Below are 16,189 nucleotides of genomic sequence, written 5' to 3'. Positions count from 1 at the left end.
ATCATGAGCAGCTCTGGCTGGTGCCAGAGAGGAGCTCTGTCTGTCTGCTGTCCCGCCCCATGCCCGCGCTACCTTCCAGCGCAGCAAAGGACAGCATGGGAAGGACATTGCAGAGCGTCACTGGGAGGGACGGGTGGAGGGAGGTTCAGGTGAGCTCACACAGGCTGAAGCGGTTCCCCAAGTCAGGCCGATGGCCCGTCCAATCAGGCTACGCTCCGATGGGCTCACCTCCCCTGTCTGGGGCCAGCAGGGGCACCCTGGGGACATGATCCACAGGCCCTTGTGCCTGCTGTGCCTGTGACAGGTGTTGGGGGACTCTGTGGGCACAGGTTTGGGGGACGGGGCTTCAAGTCTAAGGGGGGATGCCTCAATGGTAGGTCTCGAGGGACTGGGCAGCAACCCCCAGGGAGATGACAGCAGAGGGAGGAGCTGTCTTCACAAAGCCTGTTCTAACAGAGCTGCCAGAAGTGGCGACAGGACGGTGAGCCAAGCTCCTGCCATCTGCTGCAGACACCTCATCCCCAGTATGACCCGGCAGTGGAATTAAAATGCAAAGGGTCAGACATCATGGGTTCGAACCCCAGCTAGCCACGGCCTAGCTTTGTAACTCAATATAGCCTCCCCATGCTGAGTTCACTAAGTGAACTGAGGTTCATTAATAGGAGCATCTGCCCCAGCATTCCAGGGGTGTCTTCTGTGGAACACTCCCCACTCTGTGCAAGCAAGGGAACTCAGAACCGGGTGTAAAGGCCTAGCTCTGGGCAGACTACACCTCACCTGTGGGCAGGCCTGGTGTCTGAGCAGACCCACAGACTCATCTCTGCTATGCCCTTTCAGAGCTAAGACGGGCACATTTTTTGGTTGGCCACCCGGGGAGGCAGTGAAGGTGGAGGAAGGAAACAGCCAGGCCACCCTGTGACGCCCGTGCGGGCAACCAACGTTGCTCTCTGCGTGTGTGACAGTTCCCCAAAGATGGTTCTCCTCAGGAGTAGGGAGATCCTCCAGCACCCCATCCATCCACTAATGGCCGGAACGTAGCTCAGGGCACACAGTGGGCACAAGGGCACACCTGTGTGTGTCGGCTCTGGTGGGGCCGTCACTTCCAGGCACAGCTGAGGCTCCACATCGGAAGAGAGGAGGCAGAAAAAGTAGCCAAGGAACTAGCTGTCCCAAGTGGCACAGCCTTAGCTCTGCCAGTCCTGGGGAGGCGGGAAGAGACCCTTCTTACAGTCATAGCTCCCTGGCCACCTTGTTCAGAGAGGCCGGGATATCTATTAAACGTCCTGAACAGGAGGACAAATGCTGCAGCTGCTGCTGCCGGCAAAAACCTCAAAGCTGGGACATTTGGGACACCACCTTGTTGCTCGGGCTCCAGGCCTCCTACAGCCAATTCTCCAGAACTCCATCTCAACTACTGCAATGGGTGAGCTCACACTCTCCCCTGCCACCACCCAAGGGTGATCCTGCTTGATATGAGCCAGGTGGTGCATCCCAACCCCTGGCCTTAATGAGTGGTTCTGGGCCTCCAGCAGAGAATGTTACTCTGTTTGGTGGTGCAGGGGTGTGAGGGCTGAACCGTGGCAGCCTTTTTGCTACCATGAGGGGAAAGTGTCCTTAAGAATACCATTTGAGGGCCTCCCCGGTGGTGCAGCGGTTGAGCGCTGGGTTGCGAAACTGCGCGCGGCCTCTGCGGCGCCGGTTCGATCCCCGGCTGCTCCCCGGCCACCAGAGGAGGGTCCCACATGGCGTGCAGACCTCTCCTGCCGCCCGCTGCTCCCCTCAGCAGTGTACTTCGGTCCTTCTGCCTGCTCTGCTCCCCGCTCTGGCTCTGGTGGGTTCTCTCACCCTCCCGCGCTTCTGACTGTACCCAGTGCATGTATAAACAAAACAAACAAACAAACCAGCAAACAAATAAATAAAGCATGCCTCTATAAAAAAAAAAAAAAAAAAAAAAAAAAAGAATACCATTTGAGCTGCTAAATCCATGGCACTTAGAGCCAAACCAAACTCCAGACGCTTCAGTGTCTTGAACAATTGAATCTTAGTTGTTACTTATAAAGTCAGTTTGAACTGGGATTCATTTGTGGCAACAAAATATGGGGGGAAAGTAGGCAAAAGCCAAACCACTTTGTAGTGACTCCACATGAAGGAAGGAAGCTGCCTACCCAGAACACCAGTTACTGCTTTATAAGGGCCCCCAAGTCATCCTCCAGCCAAGACAGCAGGATAAGCCCACCATTTTAGGGGGGACACAAGCAAATGATGGCCAGATTCAGTGACTGTCAGTGAAGCCAGGGCTGTGACTCCTAACAACCACTCAACTAGCCAAGTTTCCCGTTTTTGCCCAGTTAGTGCAAAAATAACCCTAATAACACAGCACACTGGTTGAGCACATCCTCAGGCAGGGACTGAGCTAAGCTCTGGATAGCAACGCACCATGGAAACCGAGGCACAGAGAGGCTACAGAGTCCTTGCTGGGCCACACAGCTCTCAAGGACCAGCACCAGCACCCTCCACCATGACCTCCATCATGCTCTGCCTCTCGGAGACCTTCAAGGTTCACCCTCAGGAGTGAAGACATAATCAGCAGTGCTGGATGAGGGGCCCCAGCCGCGGATCTGGGTTCAGTTTATGTTCCACCAAAAAATAAGAAAGAGCAATATCCACAGAACCAGCAATCCTCTGTTGATGCTACTGATGACGGATATTTTAACAACCGGAGGGTCCAGCCCCCAAGACACTCACCTGTCCTCTCTGGGGCATTCATGGGCTGTCCCAAGTGGAAGGCTAATTTGGGTAAAATGAGCCTTCTTTCCAGTTTCTCACGATCCAACAGAAGGCAGCTCACCCTCTGAAACCTGACCCGTGTCCTCCCGTCCTCGTGAGTCTGGCGCCTGTCCCTCACTCCCGGGTGTGGGGTACGGCCATGCCTCTCCCTGATGCCTCCCTCAGGACTGGACCCCTGAGTGGCCTGGTGGGTGCCCAGCCATGTGCACTGCAAAGCCAAGTCCCCCAAGAACTCCCACCCTGCTCCCGTCCTGGTCTCGGGGGTGTGGGGGCTTCCTCCAAAGCACCAGCTGGACTTTTCCCCCCAGGGCCTCTTCCACAGCAAGAAGATGATTTTAACTCTAGTTCACAGCCAGAGAGAGAAAACAGCCAGCTATGTGGCTGTGCTGGAGAGGTTGCTTCCCCAGAAGTCACAAGTTGGCCAAATTCTGAAGATCGGAAAAGTTACCTTCCAAAGGAATTACTTAGATGACTGAAGAGGTCCCGTCCCCCTTTTAGGTCTCTGGGGAACATAGGTGGCACCTCGGCAAGGCGGGGCTCCTCTGGCCCTAGGGTAGGCCCTCCTGCCCCTCTCACTCAGCTAGGCTGGCCCAGTCCGCAGGTCTGAGTCTCTGGATGTGACACGAGACTCCCCTTGTCTTAGCATCCCCTTATCCAGCCTATTGCTCCACATTCAGAACTGATTTAATGAGCATTTTGTCCTTGAATGAATAAATGAATGACTGAACAAAAAACAAATGGGTGAATTTATGAATGAACCAAAGAGTCACAGAGCAGCTCGGCCACTGGGAACCACGCAGCTTCAGGGAGACAGATTTCAATATAACTTCAGGGGCACATTCTCATGGCAAAGACTCCAGCACTGGAAGGAAAAGGCCTTGGGACACAGCACGCAGTGGTGAGGATGGACTGCAGCCCAGGGGTGCCGCTGTGACCAGACATGCTCCAGCCAGAAGTTCCACCTCTGGAAATCATTGTGCAGAGGATATGAATGGTTTGAGTCCAAAAAGGAAACCTGGAAACAATTCCTATTATGTGCAGTCGGATGGGAGTGGCTAAAACATTTTAAAGATGCAGGTGTTTTTCCTTTGCTTCTCTCTATTTCTAGTATTTTCTCAATGAACTTATAACTTGTGTGAAACTTTTTTAAACAAGTATGATGCTTACTATAAAACAGGAGTCTGCAAAGGACAGTCCATGGGCCAAATTCACCTGTCACCTATTTTTGCAAAAAAAAAAGTTTTGCTGAGGGACTCCCTGATGGCCTAAGGGTTAAGTCACAGCACTATCACTACTACAGCTTGAATTCAATCCCCAGCCAGGGAGCTGACCCACATGGCGCAGCAGACCTCTCCTGCCTCCCCCACTGCTCCGCTCAGCAGTATATTTCAGTAGACCCACCTGTTCTGCTCCCCACTCTGTCTCTGATGAATCCTCTCACCCCCTGCACATTGGCCTGCACCCCTTTGATTACAGCAGAATTGAGTAGTTGTGATGGAGACCACGTGGGCTGGAAAGCTTAAAATATTTATTGCCTGACCCTATACAGAAAACATTGCTGAACCGTGTGTAGATTATTCAATGACCCAAAAATATGACAGATATTTAAGTAAAAACTATAAAACTGTATCATATGACAGTAGGTGCAAGCAATAGGGTCCTTTTTCGTGAAACACACCAGCGCATCTGAAGGACGGGAAGGGGAACTCAAGTGATCACAATGGCGAACTCTGAGAGGGAATAGGCCCATATACTTAAGATTTATTTTAATTCTTATTGATCTGTATTTTCTAATGTCCAAAATAAATAAGTTTACTTTATAGTAAGAAAAATAATAAAAATGTCACACACAAAAAATAACACTAGGAGCAGAGGAGTCAGCAAATCCCCCTCAAGGGGAGGCTCAGCACAGAGGACCCCAGGTCACTGGAAAAAGGCTGTCCCAGGGGGTCGGGTAGCTGGGAAGGACCTGCCTGCCAGGCCTCCCATGGTAGGGGTCGTCCTAGGCCACATGGCAGCGCTGCCGAGGAGCACTTCAATCGCTCAGGGTAAATGACTTAAAAAAAAAATAAACTCACCTATTTTAGCAGCGAATTTTAACAAAATGTATTTAGCAATAAAGAGAAATGTGCATCTGTCTTGGTCTTCAAGGAAACAACCGCTGCACGCATCCCATGCTGAACTAAAACATAAGCAAGTTGGACATTTTCCAAAATGCCTCTCAAGATGATTGAAGACAACGGAGGGTGTCCCAGATTCACAGTGACAACCACTGAGTGGAGGGTCTCGGGACATTACCCTGATGAAGAGTAACATGTCCAGCACCTGCTCCTTGCAGGGGGCCACCTAGCTCATCACCCAGCTAACGGCTCTGGAACGGAGGGAAGAAGCCAGTGTCCACCTCAATTTCGGTGCAACCCAGGTGCCTCCCAAAGGAAAGAAGGGGCCTATTGTGGGTTTTCCAGACCCCAAGGCACAAGGTGAAACAAAGAAAGGCTTCGCAAAGCTGCACCTCACTTCACAGGAAAATGACCTCACCCTCTGAGTGACTGGGCTTTAAAAGTCAAGCCCACCCACCGCCCAGTGCTTCCACCATCCAGCTCAGCCTGCTAGCACCTGGTTGGGCACCCCCAAGAAGAGGGCTGCCCCATGTGGCATGGTGGGCAGCCTAGCCAAGGAGTCAGCTTGTGCTGTGCCTCCCACTTTTCCCAGACACATGGTACATGTCAACCCCCAAGGCTCACAGCCACTAAGAGCCAGGGCCCGTGAGGAGCAGGCGCTGGACAGCTTCCTCTTGGTGGGAAAAGAAAACAAAACTGAGCGTGTGAATTCCAGCGACTGCCAGCCCGGCCTCCCCTCTGCTTCTCTGAGCCTCGGCCCACCCATCAGGTAGTGGTGGGAGTGTTCAGACACGCACTGTTTAGGGGCTCTAAGTTTCTTTTTGAAGATATGGATCAGGGAAAGGACGGTGGCAAATCTCTGCTTAGCCTGGCCCTGTTTATCACCAGCCTGGCCGCCGAGTTTTCCATCTTGTCTCCCAGCACATTTTAGGGGCACACTCCCCATTTCTCCCCTTGTGCTAACAAGCCCTGCTATGACAATAAGTAACTATCCCTACCAATCTTGGCTGGCAACATACCATCGGCGCCACGACAGACCAGGACTTAGGTGAAAACAACAGTAAGCAAGATGCAATGCAAAATAAATAGATGGAAATGCAGCCCCGGGAAAGTGAGTGCGCTCCCGACAAAGAAAAGCCAGAGCAGATCTGGCTGAGAATTCACTGGGAGACCCAGCAGAGGGGAACCCTTTGCAGACCCATGAGCACCTGCTTAGCTCCATGGCTCCCAGAGACGCCCCAGTCCTGCTCAGGTGCCTGGAATCTCAGGTTCTGCCCAAGAAAAAGCCCCCAAAGCTCTGCCCAAGTCCTGCCCCCCTGAGCACTTTGGGAGGGCCCACGGCTTTGCGAGAAGGGCTTTCCAGATGGCGCCTGGCGGCAGCAGTGCCAAACTCCACAGCTTAAGTAAATGTTGCCGTCGCCCCGTCCTGCCAGGAAAAGGCTAGGGGGACTCACGTCTTCTCTCAGCTGCTGCGACACACACTTCCCGGGGAGACCAGAGAGCCCCCCACCACCTGCCCATACCCTGCTGGAGGGCCCCTTTCCTCTCTGCAATGGCAAGCCTTGCTGAGCCCCTCTCCTGCCTCGAGATGCCAGCCCAGTCCACAGGGGTGGAGGGTGTGCCTGTCAGATGCCGACAGAGAAGGTGGTGGAGGGAGGTGAGGGGCCCAGAAGGGCGGCGGGCAGGCCCAAGGGTCGCAGATGGCAAAGGTTCCAGCCCAATCATCACGAATTGGGATGTTTGCACAAATCCAATCTCCTGATCTCTGCAGGTGTTTCTCCACCCCTACCATCAATGCTCCAAATCAGCTCGGTAGTTCAAGGAGCTGAGCTCCCCCGCAACCTCACAGGCTCTAACAGCTGCAGACGCTCCAGCAGGGCTTCTCTCCAGGAGCCCTTCCTTCTCCATGCATAATCCGCAAGTATCCCCAGAATCCAGTGGAATCTTGGGCTGGGGCAGTAAAACAGGGGGCTGGTTGTAGCTTGCCCTGATCTCCACCCCTCTGAGATATCAAGGCCTCATGTAGAACCCCCTCCCAGAAGGCAGCCTTAGAGGAAGTGGCTGAGGTATAGGGCAAGGAAGACCTCCATGCCTTAGCCTCTTAGGAATTCCTTATAGGTAGGGCACAAAGTGCACCAAAGAAAGAATTCATGGCATGAGTCACATGGTGCAGGAAGGATTTAGAGGTGCAGCCACCCAACAGAGGCTGCCCCAGCTCAGCAGTGCTGCTATGGCAGGTGATATCCCCCAGTACCTGAGGACACAGAACAATCAGGTCGTGCCTGGAGGTTCTCAACACCTGCTTTTGGCCACACTACCAAGCCAGGGTCACCCTGCGCTTGTTTGCAAAGCAAACCAGTTCCGGTCCCCACACACCCAAGGTGGCGGCCAGGACCTGAGCCCGGAACCTCCATTCAAGTGAATGGGAGTCACGCAGCTAATGCTTCATGCTCTATTTTGAAAATTGACTGCTTAATTCCTTACCTCATTGTAACCTGTCCTTAGCTAATCTGTGTTTTTCTTATTACCATTAAATTTAGATTTAAATGAACGTTTCCGTGCCTCGAGTTAACACGCATACAGGAGGCGTGTGCCGTGGACACTGGGGGAGTCTCAGCGCATGATGGCCGTGTCTCTGTGAGCCCTGGGGGGACACAGGGAACAGGGCACCTACCTGAAGATGGGACAGTGAGGGCCAGGGCTGCTGAAGAAGCCTTGAGTAACCCTGTGGCCAGGAAGTGGATTCCTCCGAAGCAGAAGCATGTCCCGGGGATCTAGGCACTGTGCAGACTTTTCTTCTGGGATTTGATGCCACACATCCTTTCTAGCACACTCCCATTCTGAAGACTTGTAGAGTCAGTACGATTTCTGCCTTTCTGAAATGCTAAGTGACAGCGCCATCGGGCAGCCCAGTGGAAGTGGGATTTGTAGCTACATGCAGAGGGGTAAGAGAGGCAGCAAAAAGCCCCAGAGTGCTACTGAGTGTTCACAAATAATTGCTCCTAGACACAAGATAATAAATGTGCACAGAGCGAAGGGGAAGTTTATAAAAAAGAAGCTGCCGGTAGGTGCAGGGCTCACAGGCAAAGAGGAAAAGAGTGTGAATCAGCCTCTGAGGGCTATTTGATCCCAGCCTCACCCGGATGGCCCCGCAGGCAGGCCCCAAGCAGAAAGGGGAAGAAGAGCAAGCCCCACCTCAGCCCCCAGCCCCCAGGGAGTCAGTCGGGCACAGCCTGGGCACCCCCAGCTGCCCTGGTAAATCTCCAGGAGGCCTGCAGCCTGCACATCCATGGCAGGACGGAAGGAAGAGTTGCATATGGCGCCTGGTTTTAACAGCTGAGCTTAAAAAAGTGCAGCTTTTCATCTCACTGAACCAGCTCCCAGACTGTGCAAAAGGGAAGCCTGGTGGGCAAGGGAGCCTCCACACTAAATTTGATTTTACAAGGAATTTCAGGCTGTTATCGGCTCAAAAGGGCCCTCTGAAAAATGAAACACCCTTCTGTTTTTCATCACCAAGCTCACTGATTTCAAGTTACTAAAGTCATCTTAAAAATGACTTGTGTTTTTTTCTGTTTTTAATAAAAATGAAGGTGTCTCTCTATGTGGAAATCACTCACAGGCCCTAGATTGGGTTAACAATTTTTAAGTAAATTTGTAAATGGGATTATTGTTTTCCAAAGTTCTGCTCAGCAAAGGGATTAGTTGCCACAAAGCCCCTGGGGGAGGAGGGTCCCCAGTCCTTTTAATTCTCTGCCTGGAGGTGGAAGGTGCTTGGAAAAGGAACAAGAGGGAGAAGCCTGATAGGGCAGTTTTCCTGGAATTGCCTGGAAACTTTTACTTTCTGTTTCCTCCGCTGATAATAACTGTCTTGACTGTGCAGCCAGCTCCCCTCAGCCCCCCCAGCCCCCTGTTGCTGCACGCCATCCCCGAGCTCCAGTATAAAGTTTGGCTTTTGCAGCAGGAAGCAGCTGGGCCAAGCAACCAGCGAATGATAATGACCTCAGAAATCTGCTGTTCGCTCGGCAACAATAGGGTGCTCAGTCTACTGGAAAATTGTGTTCATCAGCTAACTCTGCTCAGTTACTAATTGACATTGCCAAATATTTTAAGAACAATTGGAATGCACAAGCAAAAAAAAAAAAAATGAAGATCTTAATCCTCAGACTTAAATTTTTTTTCTTTTTCTTTTTTCTTTTTCCCCCTTCTTTCGGGTGCCCGGATTTGTTTGTGTGGAGCAGGCGGTGGTTATCGTGAATGGGGGCAGGGAGGAGGAGCCACATGAGAAAAAGAGGTGGAAAAGAAAGAAAATCTATCATATCACTATACACCCGATGGAAACGCAAGGGAGCTGGATAAAGGCCTTTGATGCCGTGGTCAATGGGTCTACACAGGACTGGGACCCAGCATTTCAGGAATGCAGCTCAGGCAACAAAAGGAGACCTTGCAAGGCTTCCAGCCCAGCTGATCAAATAATCCTTGTCCATCTGAAAATATTATACCAGAAGTAGTAGGGGTTAAAGATATTTTCATCTTTGCGGCATCCCTCCCTGGCTTGCCATTGATCATGGAAGTTAGCCGACTTTATTTACTGCACAGAGGGTCAGCGCATTCAATTACCCCTTCCCCACCATCAGCACTTCAATTAGCCCCTCTCCAAAATGATGGGGAACTCGGAAGGTAACTGCCCTGTTGGATATAATAAACCGTATAGTTTCTTAGTACATTAAGTTTTAATTATTCTGAGCGTGATTTCCAAAGCAAAATCTAAAGAAACAGAACTTTGGCCGCCTTCTCACTCAAAGTAAAGCTCCCATCTCAGACGGGTTTTTAGGGAAAGACGCAGAGATGAATGCCATCAGAGCGTTTGCACACCAGTCAGACATGAGGAAGCCTCAAAACAGCCGCCCCGCTTTCTAAATGTCATAAAAGAATAAAATTCATAAGCCGCCGCTTTCCAAATAGTTTCCCTTTGCATTGTACACGGAGGCAGAGATGGCATCTACCATGGTGTGAAATGGTCGGTAAGTCAAATAAACAACAACAACAACAAAAATAAGACAAAGGGGAGAGATGGGGAAGTGATCTGTGTGATGAGTTTTGTCCATTTTCTGTTAGAAAATATGACCTCTCAATTTGTCAAAGGTCCTAGTTTTCGCAGTTGATCTTAAGCTTGGTTCTCAGCAGTTTAGAGAGCCAAAGAACAAACACATTTTCTGGTTCACTGGAATCATTTTCACATGTTCACTGATTCAAACATTCTTTTGCTCACATAACAAACAGCTGCATCCCACATTAGCCTAGCCAGTGACAGTCGCCCATCTCGGCAATAACTGTTTGATTGCAAACTTGACCCCTGTCTGTCTCGGCCTGAGCAAGACATTTTTAAACAGCCACTCTGTTCCCAATCCTCCTTTGCAAAGAATTACATCAGATAACAAAGGACGTCTCTGCCACTCATTGTAAGCCTTCTTCTGGAGATCTGTTCTAAGAGGCTCTCCGTAAAAAGGTTTTTTATGATGAATTCAGAACTACTATCATGTTAAGAGCAGCGATTTATAAAGAAGAATTCATTGGTTAAGATCTGAAAAAATAGTTTCTCAGGCCCTACTGACCCAGTTTTCAACAAAAAAAGAATCAAGTGATGCATATTAAGTTTTGCGACATTGTTATGCAGTCTGAGAAATTTGTAAAACCGTGTTTTGCACTTATTTCTTAAGAGAAGCCTTAATAAGTACTTCTTTCTTTACTTAAGGGCTTAAAGATTTTTTTTCTCCCCTTCACCTTGCAGGCTTCTCTCTAACAGGTAATAATAAAATACCCATTGTGTGGAGATTTTTATTTAAATGCTTATTTTAATCACACTTTATACAAGTCACACTTGTTAGAAATAAGAGGAAGACTAACTAGATTTGGTGAAGGGTCCTAATCCCAGGAAAAACTGAATGCCCCGGGCCAGCAGCTGATTCAGGCTACTCACTGGCGTGCCATCAATGTTCCTACTTAGTCAGAAAATTATGAAAGGGTCTAATTTGAATATGAAGAAAACAAAGAAGTCAACCAGAAATGAAAGACTCAGATTCACAATTGTAAAAGACTTCAACGAGGGAAATAAAGGTGAGGCGGTCACAGCAACAGGACTATAGTTCTCCTTCGAGACTTAAGCCCAGTTGGCTCTTTTAGGCAAAATGGGTCTTTTCGACAGAGTATTTTGAGATATGGAAACAACAGATAGGAATAGCACGAGGCTATCACTTGGCCAGAAGGTGAGAAAAACACGCTAAACACGTCATTAATAAAGCCGAACATTTGGTGTCGAATATTCTGCTGAGACCTTTTCATTTCAGCAGGTCTGGGAGGGGGATAAAAATCTGTCAATGTGAGCTCCACATCACTCCAAAAACTTAGGAGAGCCAGTTTGCTCTCTGCTTTCTGCACCTTCGAGGTCCCCAATCGGAAAACAGTGAGGTGACACTCCCCAGAAGCGGGGACCTCTTCCCAGGAGGCCAGAAGGAGCCCCTCCTGCCAGTGGTACACCTGGCACTTTGCTGCCTCCCTCTCAGAGATCTCTTTCAGAGAGTCCCCCTGGCAGCGGGCAACCTGCAAACCTTCCCTGACATCCTGCGGCCCAGGTCCTGGTCACCTGTGCAGGACAACCCCACCCCCCAGGGGGCACCGGCGGCCTTGTTACATACACTCTTCCAGAGCTTCTCCCCAGAAATAAATCGCAAATGAGTCGAGGGCTCGAGGAGTAGACAGTGTGTTTCATGGGTATTTAAGCAGAGGCATTAAGTGCTATCGGAATCTCTGGAATGTGCAGTTCGGATTTATGTGTCTTAACAATTCTTTACTGGTTTGTAATAAGCCGGCAGACTCACACTTTATTTTAATACTGATTTTGTCCTGGAAGAAGGGAATACTGAAGCATGACAACAACAACAAAACTAAACTGGCATCTACTTAATAATTGTAACAGTGGATCACCTCCAATCCTGAGATATTTATCCAAACTAAGAATGGGGGGGGGGGGAAGAGAAGAAATAACTTTTTAAAAATGACCCTCAACAGTGAACTGCCACATCTGAAACAGTGGGCAATGCAGTGCCTTGAGGTGCCTCAAACTGTCTTTCATTTTCTAGACTTAATGGCTGATTGCAGAAATCAATGTTGCCATTAGTAACAGGGTATTTGTTATGGCATGATTTCCTCTGTTGTTAGGCTGCAGAATGATTACAGTATTAGCGAGATGCTTTCTTTATAAAGGGCTGGAGATATAACTTTCAATTTACTATCCATTAGTAAGGGGCTTTGGAAATATGGATGGAGGCAACAGCTTACCTGCTGTTAGGTAGCGATTTTAATTTAGCCATCTTAGGCTAGTGGTTTTTTTTTTTTTTTTTTTTCCCCAAACTGGGCCAGGAAGCTTCAGCATTTCACAGACATTTTGATGACAGATTTTCTGCTTTGCTATTTTAGACCCCAAAGCTGTATCGCCCGTGTGACACAGTACAATTTAAGACAGGCAGTCACGCATCTGTGTTTCAAACCTCTGTGCTTTTCCAAACCAACAGAGGAGAGTGGAATGGTTCTTTAAGCCAGAGGGAGCTGGCGGGCCAGGCAGTTCATTTTGGGAGTGGACAGAGATAGGTTTGGTCTGGGGAAGGGAACCCAAATGAAAGCAGTAGGAGAAGATTCATAGCGAAAGAGGTGATGAGGATAAATGTACACATCCATCCAAATCCATGGGGGAGCCCAAAGCCAGCTGAAAGGCTCCAGAAACTAAGAGGTAGAGGGTGGCAGGGCATGAACTGGATCCAGGGAAGAGTAGGCTAGGCCTCCTTGGCAAACGTGCCAACTGGCCATCTTTACCACACAGGAGGAAAGTCAACTTATTTTCCTGGGGACCCGAATTCAAGGGAAGGTCAGAGAGTCACAACAACAGGGCAGAAAGGCAAAGCCCAGTGTCCAGCCAACCCATCCCGGCCATCAAGCCACAGGTGACCTCAGAACTGACCCTGAGGAGCCTGGGCAGAGCTGGACACCTGGTAAGAGAGCCCGCGTGCTAGCTGCTCCTCCCCCAGCTCCCCTGGCACCTACCTGAGGAGGAAGGCGAGGAGGGATGCGGGCTGTCCTCCTGGGCGCTCCCTGTCTGGGAGAGCCCGCCTCCGACCCCACTCTCCTCGGTGACGTTGGAGGAGCCCGGGGTGGTGGAGCGGCTGACCGACTGGGACTCCTGGTCACTGCCTGAGCCACGCCGCTCGTCCAGGCCTGCGTGCAGCCCGTCCTCGTCACCCTTGCGGTCCCGCTTGTGTACGCGCGAGTGCACGACCACCTGGTGGTAGGTGCGGAACACGCGGCCGCAGTCAGGGCACTCGGTGGGCTTCTCCTTCAGGTTCCCGGGACCCTGCAGGTTATACTCGAGCGCCTGGTTCAGCCCATGTGACAAAAAATCCCGACTGCCTTCTAAAGGGTCGAGCTTATTTGGCAGGTCTCTCTGATTGCCCACTTTAGTGCTGTGAACCAAATCAGCAGGCATTTTCTGCTTGGCGCCATCTGCTCCCACTAACACATACTCCCTCTTCTCCTTATCAAACATAACTCCGGCGTTTGCCAAAGTGTCTTCGTGGTTGCGCTGTAGCTGCTGCTCTTTGGACAAGAAGCCATGTTCCATGGCCATGCCCCTGGCCATGAGCTGCCAAGCCTGGTAGCTGTTCACAGGGTCCATCTCGGCGGCCTTCGCAGCCGCCTGCAAGCGCTCGATGCAGCTGGATTTCAGGGGGGGCACGAGGTTGAGGCACCCCAGGAGGGAGTGCTTGTCGCCCTCGGGGACACCGTGGGCCATGCTGGAGATGGGGGACAGTAACTTGCCCAGGACCTCCTTCTCCTTCATGGGCAGCTCCCCTTTGCTGTAGAGCTGGCTGGGCTCGCTCAGGCTGGCTTTGTCTGGCGCCATGAAGCCGCTCTGCAGGCAGGAGAGGTACCTGGAGTACAGGTTGGCATGGGCCTCCTGGGACATGCCGCCCATGGGCACGGGCACCTCGGGGTCACTGGGGGACTTGTTCTTCACCGACAGCTTGTTGAGGTGCACTTTCATGTGGTTCTTCAGGAACCAGGGCTCCTTGAAGCGCCGGCCGCAGATCTGGCAGCAGTGCTCGAAGGAGTCCTTGTGCTTCCGCATGTGGCCCTTTAGGAACCACGCCTGGCTGAACACCTGGCCGCACACCTCACAGCGGAACTCGTTGGCCGACTGCTCCCCGCCACCGTTGGGGCCCTGGCCCTGGGCGGACTCGGCGGTGATGTGCGCCTTCTCCACGTGGCTGATGAGCTCCTCCTCCTGCGAGGCTGCGAAGTCGCACAGCGTGCACTTGTAGGGCTTGTGGAGGATGCGGATGTGGCGGTCCAGCTCCTCCCGCTTCTTGAACTTGCCCTTGCAGAAGGTGCAGCGGAAGCCGGCGGCCGGGACCACAGCCTCCTCCTGCACGGTGGCCGGCTTGGGCGAGGGCACCGGGTTGGCCAGGTCGGGCACGCTGTGGTTGGTGGGCAGGGCCAGGTTGCAGGCAGCCAGCGGGGCCTGCTGGGCGTGCTGCAGGGGCTTCAGGTCCGGCCTGGGCTGCAGCAGGCTGCTCTTCATCTGCTTGTCCCGCAGGATGGCCCGCTCCTCCAGCTCGTGCAGCAGGCGGTTCTCCTCACGCACTCGCCCACGCCCCTTGCCCAGGTTCCCCAGCTTGTGGGTCCGCAGGTGAATCTTGAGGTTCCCCTTCTGCGCTGCCCGGTGGTCACAGTAGGGACACTTGAAAGGCTTCTCTCCGGTATGGGTGCGCATGTGGAGGGAGAGGATGCTGTTGAAGCGGAAGCGCTTGCCACACAGTGGGCACGGGTACTTGCGGTTTTTGCGGGCATCATCCTCAATGTCGCTCATCTGGGACATGATGCCCAGGTTCTGCCCATTGAGGAACTGCTGCAGGTCCACCCGACCGTTGAGGCTGGTATCGACGTCCCGGCCCAGCTGGTTGGCCAGGAGTGCCATCTGACTGCCCATGGGCTGGCCACTCATGGGCACGTGGGCCTTCTCATCCATGGGCGCCGGCGTCTTGTCCTCCGGGTTGGGCCGAGGATGCAGCTCGGGAAACGCATGGCTGAGCTGGGAGGTGATCTGGTGCAGCTTCTGACTCATGGCATACTGGCCGTTGAGGACAGGGCCGCTCAGGTGGGGCTCAGCTTCCGATGCCGCCGGGGACACTCCAAGGCACAGACTGGCTTCTTCCATCCCTGAAAACAGAGAGACAGTTCAGATCTGTGCCAGGTGTCATGGCACAACGAATCAACAGGATCAGCTAGTGGGGAATTTGCATTTCATGCCTTACCTACACATAATAATGCTCAGGGATTATAGTCAAAAACAATAATAAAAAAATGAATTATTAAATGCCAATTATGCAATATGGCATCACTCCTCCAATTTGTTTTGGCGATAGATCGTCTTCCTTGTATTTTCTATTTACAGACTGCAATTATTCATTCACATTTAAATTATTAATGTTTTACCACTTTCAACACCTAATAACAAATCAGGGGTCTACGTGTTAAACTTTCCCTCCTTTCCCCTCTTGCAGTTCCTGCACCTGTTGGTTCCGTTCAAAGTTTGCCTTAGAACAGAATGGCTTTAACTACAAGACCAAATAGACTCGCTTGGAACTTCTGTTTCCGGTTATTACATTCAATACATTCGCCAGTCTGAGATGAAAGAGATTATTTTATGATTTGGCCAAAAAAAAAAAAAAAAACCCAATGGCATGATATTTACTGGTACATAATAAAACAAGATAATGTTTTGGGAAAAAATAAAGTAAAGGACAGGCTTTAGAACAATAAAAGGGATTTTGCTTTAGTCAACAAAAAGTGCAGTAATATCTCATTAAGCTGATTAGTATGCTGCTTAGAAACAGTACTAGGTGCTGTAACACATGATTATAATCATAAAAATCCTTCAGTGTTTGCAAGGAAGCATTAACGAGGTATATTAAATTTTAAGGAGACTGCGAGTAGCGGCTTTGCAAACCTCAGAGATTAAGATTTAACCCTTATGTTACGAAACACTGTTATTTTGTCATTTGGTGACTGGGCCCATCAAAAGAAGTATAAATTATCTCATGACGGAATTTTAGTGGATTATCAACTTTCAAATTTGGGTTGGGGTTGGGGGTGATCAACTTAAGACCATGTAATAGGCTCTGCCTGTCCTTCAACTGACATGATAGCTAAGGCAAGGACTTGATTGGCTTAAA

The 16,189-nt window shown here is 50.8% G+C and overlaps 1 protein-coding gene across 2 annotated transcripts in view; it reads right to left on the bottom strand.

The window, feature by feature from the left end:
* Positions 1–15,173, bottom strand: part of ZNF536 (zinc finger protein 536) — a gene marked incomplete at both ends in the record, with an annotated part of 235,187 nt that extends 220,014 nt beyond the window's left edge. Inside the window, one exon of one of the 2 annotated variants that reach the window (XM_084257695.1) lies at positions 13,002–15,173. In XM_084257695.1, coding sequence (XP_084113821.1) covers positions 13,002–15,171 — 2,170 coding nt within the window. The remainder of the gene's footprint in view (positions 1–13,001) is intronic. The other variant, XM_084257696.1, reaches the window with a different exon arrangement.
* Between the last annotated feature and the right edge of the window lie 1,016 nt (positions 15,174–16,189).

This window comes from Talpa europaea (assembly GCF_964194135.1).
Source record: "Talpa europaea genome assembly, chromosome: 16".
NCBI classification, from domain to species: Eukaryota; Metazoa; Chordata; class Mammalia; order Eulipotyphla; family Talpidae; genus Talpa; species Talpa europaea.
Note: the sequence above shows the minus strand (reverse complement) of the source record. Positions and strands in the feature narration are given on the sequence as shown.